This window comes from Drosophila pseudoobscura, chromosome 4 (genome assembly GCF_009870125.1).
Source record: "Drosophila pseudoobscura strain MV-25-SWS-2005 chromosome 4, UCI_Dpse_MV25, whole genome shotgun sequence".
NCBI classification, from domain to species: domain Eukaryota; kingdom Metazoa; phylum Arthropoda; class Insecta; order Diptera; family Drosophilidae; genus Drosophila; species Drosophila pseudoobscura.
Genome location: NC_046681.1, coordinates 9578079 through 9597436, shown reverse-complemented (window position 1 = coordinate 9597436; position 19358 = coordinate 9578079). Strand labels below are relative to the sequence as shown.

The window sequence follows — 19358 nt, the reverse complement described above, 5'->3', positions numbered from 1 at the left end:
CTAAACAAAATGATGTTTTCCAACACTGCCAGCAAGCAAACTTGGCTCTGAAAATTGCAACAGTCGATAATGTCTGCTACCAACTCTCAATGCATGCTTTTCCCCACAAGGCTATCTGTGTTTTTGCAACTATTCGGTTCGCAAAGTCCAATGATATACAGCCGTAATGCATTTCAGTTCCCACTTGTCACAATTTTAAATAAACCGCGCTTGGACCCATCGCTCACTGCAATCGATAGGGATGGGGTTTTGGATGGAGAATATTAAATATTACATAAATGTTGTTAATATCCGAAAGAGTATAAATGCAACAGCAAAAAATATTACGGAATGTATACTCGGAATAATAAGTGATTAAAACAGAATAAATAGGCATGCACATAAAATCGCCTTTTATTCAATGTATCGATACGAACTATCGATATATTTTGTCACAGCCGACTTTCCATTGAAGAGTGCCACGAGAAATTGTGCTTAAAGCTAACGATTTGCTAAAGAAAACGAAAAAAAGTAAGTTAATAGAATGTACGGAATACAAAAACTATATAAATAAACACCACAGATAAATCCAGGAACGAAAATGAACAGCCAGGCAAGCCACGGATCCTCAACGTCTTCCAGCGCCGCTAAGAGACGCCACAGCGCCGGGCACGAGCCGGTGCACGAGTTTGGCGAACAAGTCTGGGCTGACCTGAACAGCCTGTGCATGGACGAGCACTTCTCGGACGTGTCTTTCATTGTGGAGGATCAGCGCCTGCCGGCGCACCGCATTATTCTAGGAAAGCGCAGTAATTACTTCCGCGACCTACTCTGCGGTGACACGGCCGAGTGCGAGGGACAGATCGGAGTGGATTCGCTGGAGGCATTCAAAATAGTCCTGGGCTACCTTTACTCGGGCACTCTGCCCATATCCACACTGGACCAGGAATGCCATCATCCAAGTTCTCGGCCTGGCCAATCGGTTTGGTTTGCTGGAAGTCGAGTCGGAAATAGCCAAACCCCTGGAGGAGAATCTGGCCGTCAGCAACGTTTTCACAATCCTGAATCATATTCCTGACCTTGAAATGCCTCGATTTCGTGGACAAACAGCACTTACTGCTGGAACACGACTCCTTCCAAATGCTTTCCAAGTCTTCGCTTGAAGAAGTCCTGCGACGGGACACTTTCTGTGCCAGCGAGCGGGACATATTTCTAGCGGTAAGGAAATGGTGTCGCAACAAGCCGCGCGCGTTCTTCAAGTCGGTGGTCTCGCTTGTGCGCCTCTCTCTGATGACTGCCGATGATCTCCGTCACTCCAGCAAAACTCGTAGAACTCTGCTCGTAGAAGAGCGTAGAGAGTAGAGTAAGAGAGTAGAAGAGCGATCGGACGCCTGGACGTTTTAAATGATGTGACGCTTAAAGCCCTTCTAAACACCAGTCTGGAAATATAACCATATTCCTTAGACGATCGATCCACTTGGAGACTGTTTGAAGTAGCGACGCCTGAGTGAGGATTTAACGAGTTGTTCCTTTTCTTTTTCATTTAAATGGATTGCATATTTTTATTTGAACTTTAACTTCTTTGAACGAATTAAATTCTTATAACTACAGATGAATACACATTTTGTATTAAATATTTTATAGAATTTGTCTTGTTCGATTTCCAAGATCCAATGTTTTATGGAATTGGATGACGAAACTCCTGAGCGGAACCCACAAGTTCTCAGAGCTGGCCATCCAGCCAGGATCGGGCAGATCCCTGCCGCAACGGCAACACCCTCTCAGAGGCGACCACCATATCAGGACGATCTGTGGCATCCACAATTTTGAAGGTAAGGTAAAACCGATAGCGCAGAATCATAGACATCATTGCTAATATTGACCATTTTAGTGCTTACGCAACCCCCAGCCACGCGCTTACTCATCCTCTCCCTCAGACACTCTTCCTGGTGCAGTGTGTGGCATCTGGCGGAAAGGAACCCACATATTGACTGAGCGACTGATTACCCAAGAGATTAGATTGGATTCTGGAGAAGGGTATGTTTCCGTCTCTTATATAACCCTGAAAGCGATTGTCTTATATTGAAATTTGTTTCGGATGAAATTTTCCTTAAAAATGTTACAAAATTCAGTCCATATTTATTTCTCAGCACCTCATTGGACGCTTCTTTGCGCCTTTGAGTCCCTTCTGTAGTCATTTTGGATTTTTAAACCCTTTTACAAATTGTTGTATGAATGATTTCCCCCGTTTGCTGTCAAAGCGTCCACAATTTCAATTTACAAGCTCTGCAAGAGTCCCTGGCTCTGTCCCCAAGTAGAGGAGCAGTCTCCTTTGCGTTCATTATCTGCCTTGTAATGTCTGTTTATTAACAATAACGTATAAAAGAGAAACGAGATGGAAAGGAGATGCACAGAAAAGAAGAAAGGAGGGGTCCATGGACCGACCCCGACCCCCTAAGCGGCGCCACGCCCGACACTAAGGCTCTCGATCGACGGACCATCGTAAGGAATGCTCTCGATCGACGTGCCATCGTAACCTCACTCCTATTATAGGTTAAGTACTCTGGCCGTGGGCTCCGAAAATGGCGGAGGAGGCACTCCTTACGATCGAGCTATACGCAGTTCTGTCTAGCTTTTGATGGCTTCTGCGAGACTGCCAAACTCCGACATTTTCGGGTTTTTACGAAGAGCACGTTTCCTTAACATTTTTGTACCAAGCATAAAAGTCAGTTGTTGCTTGGTTGTCCAGTCTAGCCAAATTGTTCCTTTACAGTCGAATGTCATAGGGCTGTCAGAATAGAAAGGCAAAGAAATTATTCAGTTGTCAAATAGAGTCCAGCATAATTCACATTCAATTTTCGTATTGTGCCTAAATTCTTCTGAAAATTGAAAAATCAAGATGCAGGGAATTGCGCTGGAGTCCTCTGATGGCGAAGTCTTCGTTGTTGACGTGAAGGTAGTCAATTTTTCAAAAGTCCTACGCACTATGCTCCAGAGCAGCTGGTTAGTGGACGATGGCAAGCCCGTTGTGCTCTCGAACATTACCGGCGCCATTTTGCGCATGGTGCTGGACTGGATACAGTACCATCAGGACGATCCGCAAGGTACAGAGGCTGCGGAGAAGAGCTCGGAGCTGCAGGAATGGGATGCGAACTTCGTCAACGTCGACCAGGATACACTCTTCAAGCTGATTATGGCAGCCTATTTTCTGAAAATCAAGGGTCTGGTGGATGTGACCTGCAAGGCTGTGGCCAACAGTATTAAAGGCAAGACTACCGCTGAGCTGCGCGAGATGTTCAACCTCAACGAGAAGAACGCTTCGGCTTGAGTGGCAAAGAAGCGCGAGGAGGGGACTGCCCCTAAACTTTATTCATGTGACATTCCAAATACATAAATATTTGTACCCAAGCCTGAACGGGCAAAACCTCAATCACACAAAACACTGCGACACTTTCGTATCAATGGCTTCACATGAATAAATGTTATATTAATTGCCAATAGCTGTAATAAATTAGACTTTGCTAAATTTACTGCGAAGAGAGATAGCATGATGGACAAAATGCTAAAGTAGTGTTCGTAACCATCTCTAAACAAAATGATGTTTTCCAACACTGCCAGCAAGCAAACTTGGCTCTGAAAATTGCAACAGTCGATAATGTCTGCTACCAACTCTCAATGCATGCTTTTCCCCACAAGGCTATCTGTGTTTTTGCAACTATTCGGTTCGCAAAGTCCAATGATATACAGCCGTAATGCATTTCAGTTCCCACTTGTCACAATTTTAAATAAACCGCGCTTGGACCCATCGCTCACTGCAATCGATAGGGATGGGGTTTTGGATGGAGAATATTAAATATTACATAAATGTTGTTAATATCCGAAAGAGTATAAATGCAACAGCAAAAAATATTACGGAATGTATACTCGGAATAATAAGTGATTAAAACAGAATAAATAGGCATGCACATAAAATCGCCTTTTATTCAATGTATCGATACGAACTATCGATATATTTTGTCACAGCCGACTTTCCATTGAAGAGTGCCACGAGAAATTGTGCTTAAAGCTAACGATTTGCTAAAGAAAACGAAAAAAAGTAAGTTAATAGAATGTACGGAATACAAAAACTATATAAATAAACACCACAGATAAATCCAGGAACGAAAATGAACAGCCAGGCAAGCCACGGATCCTCAACGTCTTCCGGCGCCGCTAAGAGACGCCACAGCGCCGAGCACGAGCCGGTGCACGAGTTTGGCGAACAAGTCTGGGCTGACCTGAACAGCCTGTGCATGGACGAGCACTTCTCGGACGTGTCTTTCATTGTGGAGGATCAGCGCCTGCCGGCGCACCGCATTATTCTAGGAAAGCGCAGTAATTACTTCCGCGAGCTACTCTGCGGTCGGAGTGGATTCGCTGGAGGCATTCAAAATAGTCCTGGGCTACCTTTACTCGGGCACTCTGCCCATATCCACACTGGACCAGGAATGCCATCATCCAAGTTCTCGGCCTGGCCAATCGGTTTGGTTTGCTGGAAGTCGAGTCGGAAATAGCCAAACCCCTGGAGGAGAATCTGGCCGTCAGCAACGTTTTCACAATCCTAAATCATATTCCTGACCTTGAAATGCCTCGATTTCGTGGACAAACAGCACTTACTGCTGGAACACGACTCCTTCCAAATGCTTTCCAAGTCTTCGCTTGAAGAAGTCCTGCGACGGGACACTTTCTGTGCCAGCGAGCGGGACATATTTCTAGCGGTAAGGAAATGGTGTCGCAACAAGCCGCGCGCGTTCTTCAAGTCGGTGGTCTCGCTTGTGCGCCTCTCTCTGATGACTGCCGATGATCTCCGTCACTCCAGCAAAACTCGTAGAACTCTGCTCGTAGAAGAGCGTAGAGAGTAGAGTAAGAGAGTAGAAGAGCGATCGGACGCCTGGACGTTTTAAATGATGTGACGCTTAAAGCCCTTCTAAACACCAGTCTGGAAATATAACCATATTCCTTAGACGATCGATCCACTTGGAGACTGTTAGAAGTAGCGACGCCTGAGTGAGGATTTAACGAGTTGTTCCTTTTCTTTTTCATTTAAATGGATTGCATATTTTTATTTGAACTTTAATTAACTTCTTTGAACGAATTAAATTCTTATAACTACAGATGAATACACATTTTGTATTAAATATTTTATAGAATTTGTCTTGTTCGATTTCCAAGATCCAATGTTTTATGGAATTGGATGACGAAACTCCTGAGCGGAACCCACAAGTTCTCAGAGCTGGCCATCCAGCCAGGATCGGGCAGATCCCTGCCGCAACGGCAACACCCTCTCAGAGGCGACCACCATATCAGGACGATCTGTGGCATCCACAATTTTGAAGGTAAGGTAAAACCGATAGCGCAGAATCATAGACATCATTGCTAATATTGACCATTTTAGTGCTTACGCAACCCCCAGCCACGCGCTTACTCATCCTCTCCCTCAGACACTCTTCCTGGTGCAGTGTGTGGCATCTGGCGGAAAGGAACCCACATATTGACTGAGCGACTGATTACCCAAGAGATTAGATTGGATTCTGGAGAAGGGTATGTTTCCGTCTCTTATATAACCCTGAAAGCGATTGTCTTATATTGAAATTTGTTTCGGATGAAATTTTCCTTAAAAATGTTACAAAATTCAGTCCATATTTATTTCTCAGCACCTCATTGGACGCTTCTTTGCGCCTTTGAGTCCCTTCTGTAGTCATTTTGGATTTTTAAACCCTTTTACAAATTGTTGTATGAATGATTTCCCCCGTTTGCTGTCAAAGCGTCCACAATTTCAATTTGCAAGCTCTGCAAGAGTCCCTGGCTCTGTCCCCAAGTAGAGGAGCAGTCTCCTTTGCGTTCATTATCTGCCTTGTAATGTCTGTTTATTAACAATAACGTATAAAAGAGAAGCGAGATGGAAAGGAGATGCACAGAAAGGAAGAAAGGAGGAAAGGCAAACGGCAAAGGGAAAGCGCAAATAATGTTTAAACAATTTGTTGTCGTTTCGTTTCATTAAATGTCTATTTCGCCTCCATGGACCGACCCCGACCCCCCAAGCGGCGCCACGCCCGACACTAACAGTCTATTCCATTCCGCATCTGGACCGGACCGGGCCGGACCGGGGGCTGTCATTATAATTTGCAAAAACTCGCGGAGAAAGAGCGCAAAAAAATTAGCAATAAAATGAAAAGCAAAGTGAAATGGCCGCAGGAGCTGGAATCACGACAAGAGAGAGTCGAGTCGAGACCACTTGTTGCTGCCGCATTGCTGGTGCTGGTGGTGCTGCTGCTGCTGATGCTGGTGATTTCCTGCGCTGGTGGCAGGGGCACGGCACTCGCCGAGGCACTCGCTCAGCCATTGCCGACTGACGCTTCCTGGAGCATCCACTTGGCAGTGTCCGTACGCGAAATTATTATTGCTTTGCCTTCCTTTTCTGGGCAATCTTCATTGTACCCTCAGAAAGATGGGTACCTGGCAACGAGCAGCCACAAGCGAATGGATATAGATATAGATATCCCCTAGTTTCACAGATATCTGGCATACAGCTCCAGCAGGCAGTAGGTAATAAATCTCGATCCTGTTTTCAATAGGAGCAATGAGTCAAGGGAAGGTCTTGGCTAGAACCACTTCTAGAAATTCTATTTCTTAATTTTTTCTTGTTTATATTTCAAAGGGTATCCAAAAGTGCGACCTCCAAGGCTGCTAAACATTTCTGGTTCTTCGGCTCTGTTCTTTTTGTTTGTAGCGCTGTAAAAATTATTATTTTTATGCTGCCTGGATGGCTAGTCAAGTCGAGATGGGGACAGGGACGAGGACGGAGTCGAGTCTGTTGCCTGCTTCATGCCACTTGAATGACTCATTAAAAGTGATTTCATTTTAAAACATTTTCCTCGCTGCGGTTCCTGCCTCTGCCGCACCATCATTGTCCGCTGTCCGCTGTCCACTGTCCGCTGTCCGCTGTTCGCTGCCTTCCTTGGGCTTAGCGCCTTATCAACTGAGAGGCTGAGCCGCTTTTCCGTTTGCTCCGCTTCAGGTCTCTTTTTCCCTGCCCTCCAACTTCTGGCTGTCATTTAATTTACTTGGAGTTTACTTTTTTAATTCGCTTAGCTACTTTGCCGCCGTAAATCCTTGAGAAAAGGACAACGAGAAAAAAGAATAGGACATTTGCCCGGAGATAAGCGCTGTGAGTCACTCAGCAACCTTCCCGTCTCCGGTCGAGTCCTTCTCTCCGTAATAGGATACAAAATTGCAATGTTGCTGCAGATACAGCGGCAGCAGCAACAGCAGGAGCATCAGCTGAACCAGCTGAAACATCAAGAGCGATGGCAACGGTGGAGCATCCAGGCCTTCATCCTCTTGGACTTCAGCTTGTTTGGCTTTTGTCAGCCCTTTTTACCTAATTCCCTAGATTAGCTGCATTATGCGCCACACCGGGCGCATAATAACAGCCCGGCTGGCAGCGGGCCGGGCCGGGCCTACCATGCTGCTCATCCTCATCCCCATCCCCATACTCATCCTGATCCACAGCAGCATCCTAGCTTCACCAGCTGCATATGTGAGTGGGCATAACTTGAGTAACACTACACTGAGCGGAAAGGCGCTCTCTTTCAAACTATTTCCGAATTATCCAACTGAAATAATGGATCCCAAATTGAGTGGAAATGGAAATCAATATAATTCCACCAATTGGGGATCTGGTTATCACTCGTTTCTTGTGCCCAAAATGCATTATTTCTAATGTTTAGTTAAGGACTTTGTAACGACTTTCGAAGAATTTCTGGTAATTATTCCAGTGTTGAACTATGATATATGCATTCGATATGATATATTCGATTCGAAAATGAATAACATAGAGTCCAAATTGTATCATTCTTAATACCGTGAGATCATGGTTTCAGGGCGTGGATATTATTACGAAATCAACTCGCTTTCTGGGAGACTTAAGAAACTTCTTCTCCAACTCCGTTCAGTAATTATTCGCGTTAATTTCGAACTTGAACATTCTCCGAGTGTATGAAAATGACGATGATGATGGCTACTACACGATGTTGCAATACCCCTCTGGGCGGTGCAGCCAGTTGCATCGGAATCACACACGAGCACACACACTCCTTGCAGGCACACAGATAGCACTCCACGTACTCCACGTATGTGAAGGAGGCTCTGCAGCACTGCACTACTTAAAGTGTCCTACACAGCACATTTGACCGGAGGCCTAGAGTTGCCATCCATCTGGGCTGCGCTGTACGGGTACTCGCACAGGAACTCACAGTCGCAGTCGCCTCGCTTCGATTCGCTTTCATTAGAGTTGCACGAGCCAGGGCAACGGTGGTGGGGTGGTTTCAGCTGTGTGGGTGTTGCTGGTGGGCAATAAATTTCCATTTAGCCATGAACAACAACTAACGGCTTCTGCCGGCGACCAGCGACCGGCGACCGCTCAACTCTGGAGCGAGCGACCCGGCTATCCCGGCTATCCAAGCCGCCTCTGGGAGCGAATGGAGCTCAATGAAGCGTCACGTGGAAATGGTTATAATTGCATTCGCGCTCTCTCTCTCTCTCTCTCTGCCCGATTCCTGCCTGCCGCAATCCAACTTGCAACTCAAACTGTCGCTGTCGCTGACGCTGCCCCGTGCCACAGCGAGGCAATAATTTTGACGCTTGATTGATCAAAGCAGCAGCACCAGCAGCCGTCGTCGTTGTACTACCAATCCCCCATACTCCAAACTCCATACACCATACACCATACCCTATACCCCATACCCATGCCCATTACCATTCTCCATCCTGAACCTCATTCCCGTGCCACATCCACATGCAACGAGCTGCTGCTGCCGCTGCTGTTGTTTTTATTGGTTAGTAGCCAAAGTTACAGCACTTTTACACGCTTCTGTTTGTTCGCTTCTCTTTTTTAATGTAGCGTTCAAAATTTTTATTTTTATTATGCAGCGGATGACTCGCTGATTGGGGAGCGTGGAAGGAGAGTAGCTTTCAGATACAGATACATATGCGCGAGTGTGTCTAGGAACCAGCAGCTACAACAGCTGACTGACTGACAGACGGAGGGACTCCTCGACTGACTGACTGACTGACGGTCTGACTGACTGACGGACAGACCCCCTGACTTGGCCTGACGGACTGATAGTAAAGACTGCCTGACTTGAGTGTGCAATAAATCAAATTTTAAGTCGCCTTTGAGCAAAGTTAAATTGCAGCCGGAAGCCCCAAGAGCATTAACCATCATGGTTTATCAATAGTTTGGTTTTTTCCAGCGAACTTTTCGATGCGGGCCCCAAACGGAAGCCAAAAGCCATAAGAAAAATTGCAAATTAAACTGTCAGCTGGGGGATATGGAGAAATAGTTGGAAAAACAGTCATTATTAAAGATATTTTTCACTAAATTAACACGAGACGAAAGCAAACTATATTTATTACATTGCACGCTGAAATATTTGTATGTCATTTACTGGGATAACAATGGGTTTAAGTTTAATGATTGGAAACATTCATTTGGTGACCCCGACTTGATACAAAAATTAAAGACAGAAGGCATAACGACCCTACCAAATATATATCCCTGATAATCATCGAGCGTCGAGTCGATGATGCCATTGCAATTATACTTCTTCGAACAATTTTATTCTATAGTCCTATAGAACACATATATCTCCAGGGGTATGTAAAGGTTCGACCCCCAAAGATGCACTTGGTTTTTTGTTCCCTCATCTAATATTTGATTTTAATACTTTGGTGATTAAATTAATAATTTAATTTGCGCCTTTGTTTGTCCATCCACTAATTTGTTGTGTAAATTTCTAAATATGCCGCGTGAATATTTCATAATTTACCAAACTCATGGAGAATGTTTTTTTATTCTAATTTAATAAAAATGAAAAATGAATGATGAAAATACATGTAAGGCATATGAATTGCACGAAATACAATCAGTTTAGATTGACAAAATGAACAGCTAAAGTTGAATAAAGGAATATCCCCTCTCAAATTAATAGTAAATCTAATTTGAACGCAGCATCAAATCGAGCTATAGGTTGCTCTGTTGCAGCTCCCTGCAGGTCCTTAAAAGTGTACTCGCCCGCACTTTGTTTCAATTTACCAACACTTCATGTGTGGCTCCGGGTACGAGTCCAGCCGTAATCCCTTTCGTATCCTTGCGGAATTCCTTGTAAAATTCCAACTCTTGTGGACAGTTATGAATGCCACTTGCAAGTGCATAACAATGCCCCGGCCTGGCCTGGCCTGGCCTGGCTCTGGTCTGGCTCTGGTTGCACTCACCAATCAATCCAATTTTCTTTCGCCCCGGCCCATGGACTGTGTGTATCCCTCTGCAGCTGGAGGAGGAGGGGTACTTGTATCTCTGCGAGTGTTTGTGGGGTGCTCGATTCATGTTTGAATTGGGGACGCCCTTTTTTGGACTCCCCCAAACGACCTGGAACTCTATATCTGCTATTCACTTTTTGGTTCCCTCTCATGTTCCCGCCAGAGCAGTCGAGTCCAGTCCAGTCGTCCTCGTCCTAGTCGCCGTTGTCGTTGTCGTCGTCGTAGCCCAGTTTCAGTTACAGTTCGAAAACAAAGCCACTGGGCAATAGTGGCAAACAAAGTGCACGTATCTGCAAGATACACGAGCCACGACGCTGCTGGTGAGGGCGAGAGCGAGGGCAGCAGGGGCCTAAAAAGGCTGCTGTGGGTGTCGTCGGTGTCGGGAGGCAAATCCGGCATGGATTTTGGCTTAGGCAAATGTTGCTAATAAAACAATTATGCACTACACAGAGCAGGACAGGCCCCAGCCCCAGAAACGGAAACAATGGCAAAGAGCTTGGGAGCTAGAGATGAGACCCAGCAGAGGGGAGCGTGAGCTGTAGTTATTTTTATCTTTCGATGTGGATATGGGCAGTATCTGAGTATATCCTATGATATAACAGTAGATTTCTGAACACCGCAAGGGCTTGCTGGACGAATGTTTGATAGATTCTTGCAGCAGCCAACAATATCTCAAAGGAGTATACGATTCCTGATAGTTCTATAAAGTTGTTTCTTTAGCAGCTTCTGCAGACCTCACGCGACCATCTCCTGCAGTGACCAGCACAAAGTTCGGTGTATCATTGTTGCTGCAGTTGAGCAGGAGCCCATTGTCTGGCCGGCGGCAGTGGCGTGTAACAGTAACTATCCGAGAACAGGATCGCATATGTGTGCGCTCCACTATAGGACGGGGACGGGGACTGGGCCGGGCCCGGGCCCGAAAACTATGCCAAACAATGGCGCCTCAATGCCAGACCAACCACAAAGCGAAGGCCTCAGCTCGGGCTCTAACCCGGGCTCGAATTCGGGCTTGGGCTTGGGCTCTGTTGCAGCAATACGAGTACGAGTACGAGTATCTGTTCCTGAAACTGAGGCTGATGTGAGGCTGAATCAGAGCCTGATGATGACCAACCTCGCCACGTTTTTTTTGGCCCCATATGGGGGCCTGAGTATGCGAGGATTGTAGCTGGCAGCTTTTGGCTGGGTGTCGGATAAGTTATAGAACACATCGGAGACAATGGGGGACCACAGTTTTGCTCGGGTGGCGGCGAGAAAAAAAAACACAACATTTCGTTGTAATGAAACTTGTTCCGTTGCTGTTTTTTTCCTTTTGTTTTTTGTCATCGCTGTGGCTGCTGTAGCTGTTGTTGTTGTTGCATGTATCTTTTAGATAATCTTCATTTCTCGTTTGCGGCTAATGGCCTGGCAGTGGCAGTGGCAGCAGCAGCATCAGCACTCGGACTCGCACTCAAGGATATCGCCGCCTGCCGGAGTCATGCTTTATGGCCATGCTATCTCTGGCAGTGTGGCAGTCTGGGAGTCTGGCAGTCCAGGGTTCTACCATCTTTTCTCTTTTCGGACTCCTCTGGTTTTCTTTTTTAAATGGGACACGTTGCGGTCTGTGTGTTGATGAGTGTGGCCCTGGACTAAGTGAGACCCCGAGAAGAGCACAGAGCATCATATCATCATCCTGGCCTGCATTTTGGGTCTGGACTTGCCTTTTTGCGGTTTCACATACAGCCAGCCTGCCAGCCATCCAGCCAGCCGCACACTTGTGCATATTTAGAGATACTCAAAATGAGATACAAAGATACATTCGGACTTCCTACCATTTTAGCTGTTTTGTTTGATGGGCGGCACACACGACTGCCTGAAAATCATGTGGTAGGACGACCGACGGAGGCACAAGAATGAGAACGAGAACGAGAACTGTGTGTGTTTTCCAGGCCAACTTCCTGGGACCGGGACCCAAAGAATAAGCGACTAAAGACTGGGCTGGGCACCACGATGTGTGCCAACTCGCAGGCTGGCCGAGATTTTTTCCCTCTGCATCGAAATTTGAGATATTCGCCTTGATATTAATACAAAAGGCCGGGCCAGAGCCAGGGCCCAAGGAGAAGGAGCGGCCTCTCCCATTCCCAGTCCCAGACCCAGTCCCACTTACAGTTAACTTGAAACGCATCTTCTTTCGGTTTGGGCCCGCTTTTTTTGGTCGCGTGGGCGTCTTCTCAAGATTGCTTTTTGCTGGATGATAGCCCGTCTGTGGAATGTTGTCGAAGCGACTTAACTTCATAATTTTCATGAATTAGCTTTGTCCCAGCCACGACAGAAGACAATGCAGATGGTTTCTGGTTCAGGGCCGGCATCGTTGTTTTTTGTGGGTTTTGAATGTAAGTCAGACGCAGCCGCAGACTCATGGCTTGTTTAAACAGCTAATAAGATTAGATTACGCCAGCTTCTAGACTCTTATCCTTTATAGATTGACGACATTTTGTTCACTGAAATGATTGAGAAAATAGCTTGTCTTACATTTCCAAAAGTAAACTCAAAATAAATACAATATTTTGACTTTAAACCTCTTGTTCCTTATTCCCGAACCCTGGCCATTTCTACCCTAAACTTTTTGTATAAATTTCCATTATAAGAACCTTCCTCATTCTCAAGCTCTTCCATTCGAAGTCCCAGTGTCCTAGACCAACCCCCGAAAGCATGGTGTTCTACTGCTACCCTTCGGAATCATCTCTATAGAGTCCTCCATAATCATCATATCTTTACTTTAACAGAAAACATTCATGCCCTTACAAAATTATATGCATACTCACTGATGTGCATATTTCTTGCCATAATCTCCTTCTTTGGCTTAAAACAATACACCGTTCGGCGGTCATCAATTCTCTTTACTTTCTTCATATTTTGGCGTGTTTCACTTTGATTTAAAAGGCGCCAGTCGACGCCGACTGGATGCGACATCGAGAATGACACCGGGGCCCCCCCATGATTTTGTATGATAAATATTCAGCTCAAATTACCAAAAGAACTTTCAGAAAAAGGAAAAAACAGGCGAAAACTTTTGTTGGAATTCAAATTTGTTGGCGAGTCTCGAGTTTCAGCATTTCGAAATGCAATTGCTCGGTTCGTGTTCAGTTTTTGGTGTTGGCTGTTGGCTGTTGGGTGTTGGTCCTGTCCTGTCCTGGTTGTTCGGCCGTTGGTCTGGACTAACACACAAATTAATGTCACGGCAGGTGGCTGAAAGGTGAAAGGTGGAGTCCAATTAAAAAACATATTTTTTTAATTGCATTTTTCTCGATGGTGTGTCAGAGCCTGTTATTACCATTGTTCCTGCCTGCTCCGCAATGGCTGTTGTTTCTCTCTTTCTTGTAATTGGTTTATTGACGGAAAATGAAAAATCAGGCCAATATATACGCTATATGGGTACCTGTATATAGAGGGGTATATAATACGAGTTCGAGTTCCAGTTGGAGTATATAATCCACAATGGGCCGTTGCCATATTGCTGTATGGATTGCATATTTGTGCGATGTTTGCTTAAACTTTTCTGCCCGGCTCAATTAAAAATTGTTTATTTAATTTGCGGCAGTCGCACAATTAAATTTTAATTAAATACATTTTTAATGCATGACAGGTAATGGAATTGAATGTTAATACTACGCCAAATACTATGCACTGCATTTGATAAATCTGTTAATTGCATCCTTGGCTCTACACCTGACAACATCGTCTAGACAACAGATTTAATACAATTAAAAACATACATCATTAGGTACATTAGGAATATTAAATACTCCGCAATTCAACAATTTCTAGTTCGGGAAAGTACACTTTATAGTCCATCTTACTTTAAAGATATAACACTTTCAGCAAAATATGTTATATTTTCTCACAAATCAAGTTCCGATTCCCAATACAGAACCCAGTTAGTGCTCCCCCAATCTCCTGCCAATTCACACTGACAGATTTTTACCCAAAAAAGATTTAGTAATGGACCACCACACCCCACCCAACCCATTCAGCACCAGGCAATAGTCTTAAAGAAATGTTAAATCCAGTGGAATAGCCATGACTTGATTAGCAGCTGCCTAGCCCTGCGGCAAATGGAAGATGCCTCGACCATAAACTATTTGAGTTTTGGCCTAGAGATGGCCAAGCCAGGCTACCCGTAGCCCCATCTGCCTGTCCCCATTGCGGCCCCATTTCACTTTGACCCTTTTGGCCCCTGTCTGTCTCTCTCTCTCTCTCGCTCTCTGTCTCTCTGCCGCTTTTGGCCCGCCTGGTGACTGGCCGAATCCACTTTTGGCTTGACGCAAAGCTCCCATCATGGCCGAACATTACCAAACATTACAATCCCCCACAGCAGCAGCAAAAACAGCACTGGAGGAGGCACTGGCAGCAGCGTCATTCATTCGGCATGCAAATGCGCAGATCGAACTGATAATATCATGCCATATACGTTCCAGCCAGTACGTACGGGATGGGTCGGGACCTGGGGGGGGATGGGATGAATATTCGCGCATAGTTTTTTCCACTCTTTGCACCCCGGGGATCGCATAGTGGAAGGGTATATCTTTTTACAGTAGTTAGACATCCAAAACGATATGGTAATATCTTTTATGACCTTTAGTCATCACATAATCAATAGGTGTATACCTATTATAGGAGCTATTTAATAATATATCGCTATGAATTTCTTCATTCACATCGATATCCATTATCTTTCGTTCACAGGATCGGCACATTTTAAGGACTACATTTCCGTAAGTAGAAACATGCAAAAATACATCTAAATATTAGGTATCATCTAGTCTGTACTTCGAAGGTCCTTCTGCTTGTTGCCATTTCTCCATTTGGTGTGCAAATAGCAGACCAAGAGATGGCGAGGCGAGAAAGCCTAGTCAGATGGTGGGCCAACAATGTGGTAGACAAACTTTTGGCAGAACACAGATAGTTTCGCAAATTAAATTGCGCAGACATCAGGCGAGGGGCGGCAGAGGGGAGGGTGTCAGCAAAAGAAGCGAGGGCGCTGCGAGGGCCAGACAGAATGAGGTCATCATCATGACGGCGTCGACGTCGGCGGCAGTTCAAAACCAAAAAAAAAAAACCAATAGGCCAAAAACGAAACATGAAAAAACGAAGGATTTGAAACTAAAACATACATTTAACGAGCGCGAACATTGTGAGACACGGCAAGGGCCGCGGCTCTACTTATTTTACCCGTAGTTGATATTAGGATTAGAGGATATTCCATTCTCCCGAGAAAATCAATAGATTGGAACATTTCTTTCCATATTTTGATTGAAAATGAAGAAGTGCCCTTTGTCTTGAGAGAATTGCGGAATTTGAAAGAGTTACCTCCGCCTGTTACATACATCTATAAGGGTACAGTATACCCCTCGAATACCCCGGACTATACCAGCAGCAGCAGGCAGGAAGAACGGTAGTGGCGACATGGGGAGCCGTCAAAAACAGCAGCGGCAACTGCAACTGCAATAACAGCTGCCCGCCGAATGTGTGGCAACTGCAACACTTTCGCTAACAACCCGGCAACCAACTAACTTCGTCGGCTGTAAAGTATTGTTGTCTGCCTAGCCACCACCCCCTAGTCCTTGCCACACATCCGCGAAAATGTGGAGGCGCATGGTTTGGTTCGGGGCTAGAGGTGGCGCACCGCTAAGTGCAACTTTTGACTTTTGCCGGGCTGTTGCAACGTGGAGCGTCGAACGTGCGTGCTTGTAACACATCACGTGTGCCTGGGGAAACCCCAATAACCCCCACAACCCACACACACCATAGAACCCCTTCGCGAGACGCATAAAGTTTGGTTATAAAAATGTTAACTACGCTGTCAACGACATGTCGACGAGGCCGACGTGCATCAGCCACAGCAACAACAGCAACAGCAACAGCAAAAGCAGCACAAATAACTACCGATCGCAGGCCAAGTAATAAAGTCTCAAGTAAGTTGCGGGTGGTAGCCCCGCGCAGCAGCTACAGTGAGGGAAAAACAATGGGCCTCTGAAATCTGCAACAAATCTGCAAGCCACGTACATATATTGTTTCTTCTTTCTGGGCACCGACTTTTTCTCGTCGGAGTTTGAAAAGTAAGTCTTGCTCCTCGGCAAAGACTGTGTGTATTGTTGTTGGCTTCTTGGGACCGAGTCAGTTGCCTAAGGGGCCTTCAGGGGCGAAGGATAGCCCAAAGAGAACTCAAGTACCAGTACCCTGCGAAGCATTGAACGAAAATGCATACAAATGGATGTTCCCAATTCCCAACTAATTCCAAAACAAACTTTTCGTCCATTTTCGACAGTGTAGCCATTGTCACATGCACTGACACCTGCAAGGGGTCACACCCACTCGAGATGCCAGGACCACACCCACACACACACACACACACACACAGAGCCACGTAATTCTGTATAAAATTCGCATTTTATGGCAAGTTTTGGAAAATGAATTTTTGATCAACTGCAGCAAAGTTCAACCGAAACTCAAACACATAGATACCCACGCACACGGGGGCACACATGAGGACATATGCGATAGTGGGACACACATACACACATAGATTATGCTTTCCTTGAGACGTGCCCCGTTGAAGCAGCTTCAGTGCCGCATGCTGGGTCCATAGACTCGGCCAAGAGCTCACACACAAAGAAGGCAGTTGCTAAAGTAATGGAATGGGAGCTTGGACTTTAATTCGATTTAAAAGGCATCGCATCCATAGGGAAGGACAAAGGAGTGAAAAGGGTTTCCAGAGCAGAAGCGAAAGGGAATGAAAAGGGAAGGACTGAAACATGGTAGGACAGGTGCAATGATAGTATTACTTAAACATTTTAGTCGAGAAATGAATGTTTTTCATTGGCATTGGCTGGCGGCAGACATCTTAGAGGTGGGAGTATATGGAATTCATGAAGTTTCGTGGCAAGATCATATTATTTAACAATAGTCCTCTTTGAAAAGTTTTTCCTTCTGTCACGTTACTCTGCTGATTACCCCCAACTTTTTCTGCCCTGCTTCGTCATGTCCCCACACATGTGACCCTCTGCACTTTTGGGCTGCCACCAACACCTCCCCATTTCCCCATTGGGCCATAAACTATATTTCCGCCACATATCCATATGCACAAAGGGAGAATGAAAGAACTGGAGAGCAAAGAAGCCGCGGACAGACCTCCGGACATAGCATTTGCCACTATCAAAGGAAAAAGGCGCCACACCAGAGCCACTCTGTCTCCGGCTGCGGCTGCGGCTCTGTCTCCATTTCCGTCCCTGGGTCCGTGTCCCTGCCCCACACTATATAGTGCTATACCACTCACACTTACACCTCAAACTCATTTTGGTCGGTGGTTACTTTAGCCATTTGCCTTACGGCAGCTAACTGTTCTTGCTGGCTGCCTGCCACTGTGTAGCTGTAGCTATTGATGCTGCCCCTGTGACAGCCCCTGCCACTGTGCCTGGTGTGGCTGCCATACTGCCAATGCCACTGATGCGGTTTTGGAGCAGCTTCGGCAAGGACAAACGTCAGAGAGCCAGCCCATCAACTTTGCTTTCTATTACACTTACACATGCCCCACACACACATGCCCCATGCCTCACATACACACTCAACCACCCTCACATACAACACAGAGACAATTGTCGCCCTCAGTGACCCCAAGTGACGAACCAAAAAAAAAAAAGATTCCTCCTCCAATTTAGACAGAAACGAACGGTGTAACGACTATCGGATACCCACTTAAGTTTTTACCCATAAAAAATTAAGTTTTTGTTGCTAAAACTACTTTAGAAATTAAAGTTTTAATAATTATTCAATCATGATGATTTCCAAGATACTTTGTTCATAAAACAGAGAGTATAGTATAACTATAGTCACACTGGTATTGATCCTGTTCTGTTCCTTTCAAAGTGCCTTAAACCATACCATATGACATACAATTTGTTATTCCGTTTTTAACCATCAATTGGCTGTGTCATGCCCAAGCTACGTATTTTGTTTTGGCTTTCTTGGGATTGACTTGAGCGTGTCGGATCATCGGACAGAAAATTAACTCTTTTCAAAGCCTGTGTATATTGTTGGTGGAGCCCAAGGCATTGCAAAATCTTGGTATTGTAGAGCCCTTGCTTAAACTCAAACAAATTGCATCAGATGATACTTTCTTGAAGCGTTATAGGCTGTAAGGCCGATCCATAAATTGGTACGTAGGTCCAGAGGGAAGCACCATCGGCAAACACTCGCACAAAGACAACATACCCAAGGAACTAGCCGAGTACCCGGTATAAAACGAAAGTCGAAACGTTGTAAATTCATAAAATTTGCTGTTTGATGCGTTTTCAAGTAAATTGAGTTCCAACCCTCGAACGAAGTGAAATGAAATAAAAACCGCACAGACTGAGAGAACGATTGGGGCACTAAGGGGAGCAGGACAAACCCCAAGATGGGTGACGAGACGGAGACGGAGAAGGCGACGCCTGCCGCATGTTAAATGTCATTTTTATGGCGCTTTGATTATATTTTCTATTATCGAAGACATTTCGGGGTTCCACACACACACACGCATACACTCCCCCATGTATATACACGATGAGAAACCGCCCCTTAAAGTGGAAGATGGCAACCCTGCCAACCCGCCATCATACTTAACCCATATTGAAGGAGAGCTTTTGCTTAAGCTCTGCGACTGGCAGTGGGACTGGGGCAGGGATTGGGATTGGAATTGGATTGGAGAGTGGACTGGAGTGGAATGGCAATTGAGTAAATCTGAACTCAAATTAAATTCAATAATATAATCATAATAATAATCATAATAAATGCTAAATTATGTAGACCAGCCAACACGGCGTATGCATAATTTTGTTCGACTAAGAGAATGTCAGATTCCATCCTGTGTCTGCCCCAGCCTGCCCCTCCCCTCCCCATCCTCACGCCCATGTAATCGCATTGACTGATGGATGGCCATAAGTATTCAGGATGTACGTGTACGTGTACGGATGTATGTCTGATGTCTGATGCGGCAGAGACCTATC

The 19358-nt window shown here is 45.4% G+C and overlaps 3 protein-coding genes and 1 long non-coding RNA gene across 4 annotated transcripts; all 4 read left to right on the top strand.

The window, feature by feature from the left end:
- The first annotated feature begins 51 nt into the window (after positions 1–51).
- Positions 52–1299, top strand: LOC6903598 (BTB/POZ domain-containing protein 9-like). Its single transcript, XM_002132429.3, has 2 exons — positions 52–510; positions 563–1299. Exon 2 carries the CDS (start codon positions 581–583, stop codon positions 1055–1057), a length of 477 nt encoding a protein of 158 aa, XP_002132465.3. The 5' UTR covers positions 52–510; positions 563–580; the 3' UTR covers positions 1058–1299.
- Positions 1300–2758: 1459 nt separating this feature from the next.
- LOC6903597 (S-phase kinase-associated protein 1-like) lies at positions 2759–3477 on the top strand. The gene has a single exon (XM_002132428.2). It carries the CDS (start codon positions 2879–2881, stop codon positions 3305–3307), a length of 429 nt encoding a protein of 142 aa, XP_002132464.2. The 5' UTR covers positions 2759–2878; the 3' UTR covers positions 3308–3477.
- Positions 3478–3578: 101 nt separating this feature from the next.
- LOC117183984 (BTB/POZ domain-containing protein 9-like) lies at positions 3579–4532 on the top strand. Its single transcript, XM_033379759.1, has 2 exons — positions 3579–4075; positions 4128–4532. The coding sequence occupies exon 2, from the start codon at positions 4146–4148 to the stop codon at positions 4530–4532; it is 387 nt and encodes a 128-aa protein (XP_033235650.1). The 5' UTR covers positions 3579–4075; positions 4128–4145.
- A 317-nt stretch (positions 4533–4849) lies between these two features.
- LOC117184086 (uncharacterized) lies at positions 4850–15096 on the top strand. Its single transcript, XR_004469288.1, has 3 exons — positions 4850–5354; positions 5414–5559; positions 15061–15096. It is a non-coding gene; the product is annotated as an uncharacterized lncRNA (long non-coding RNA).
- The last annotated feature ends 4262 nt before the right edge of the window (positions 15097–19358 follow it).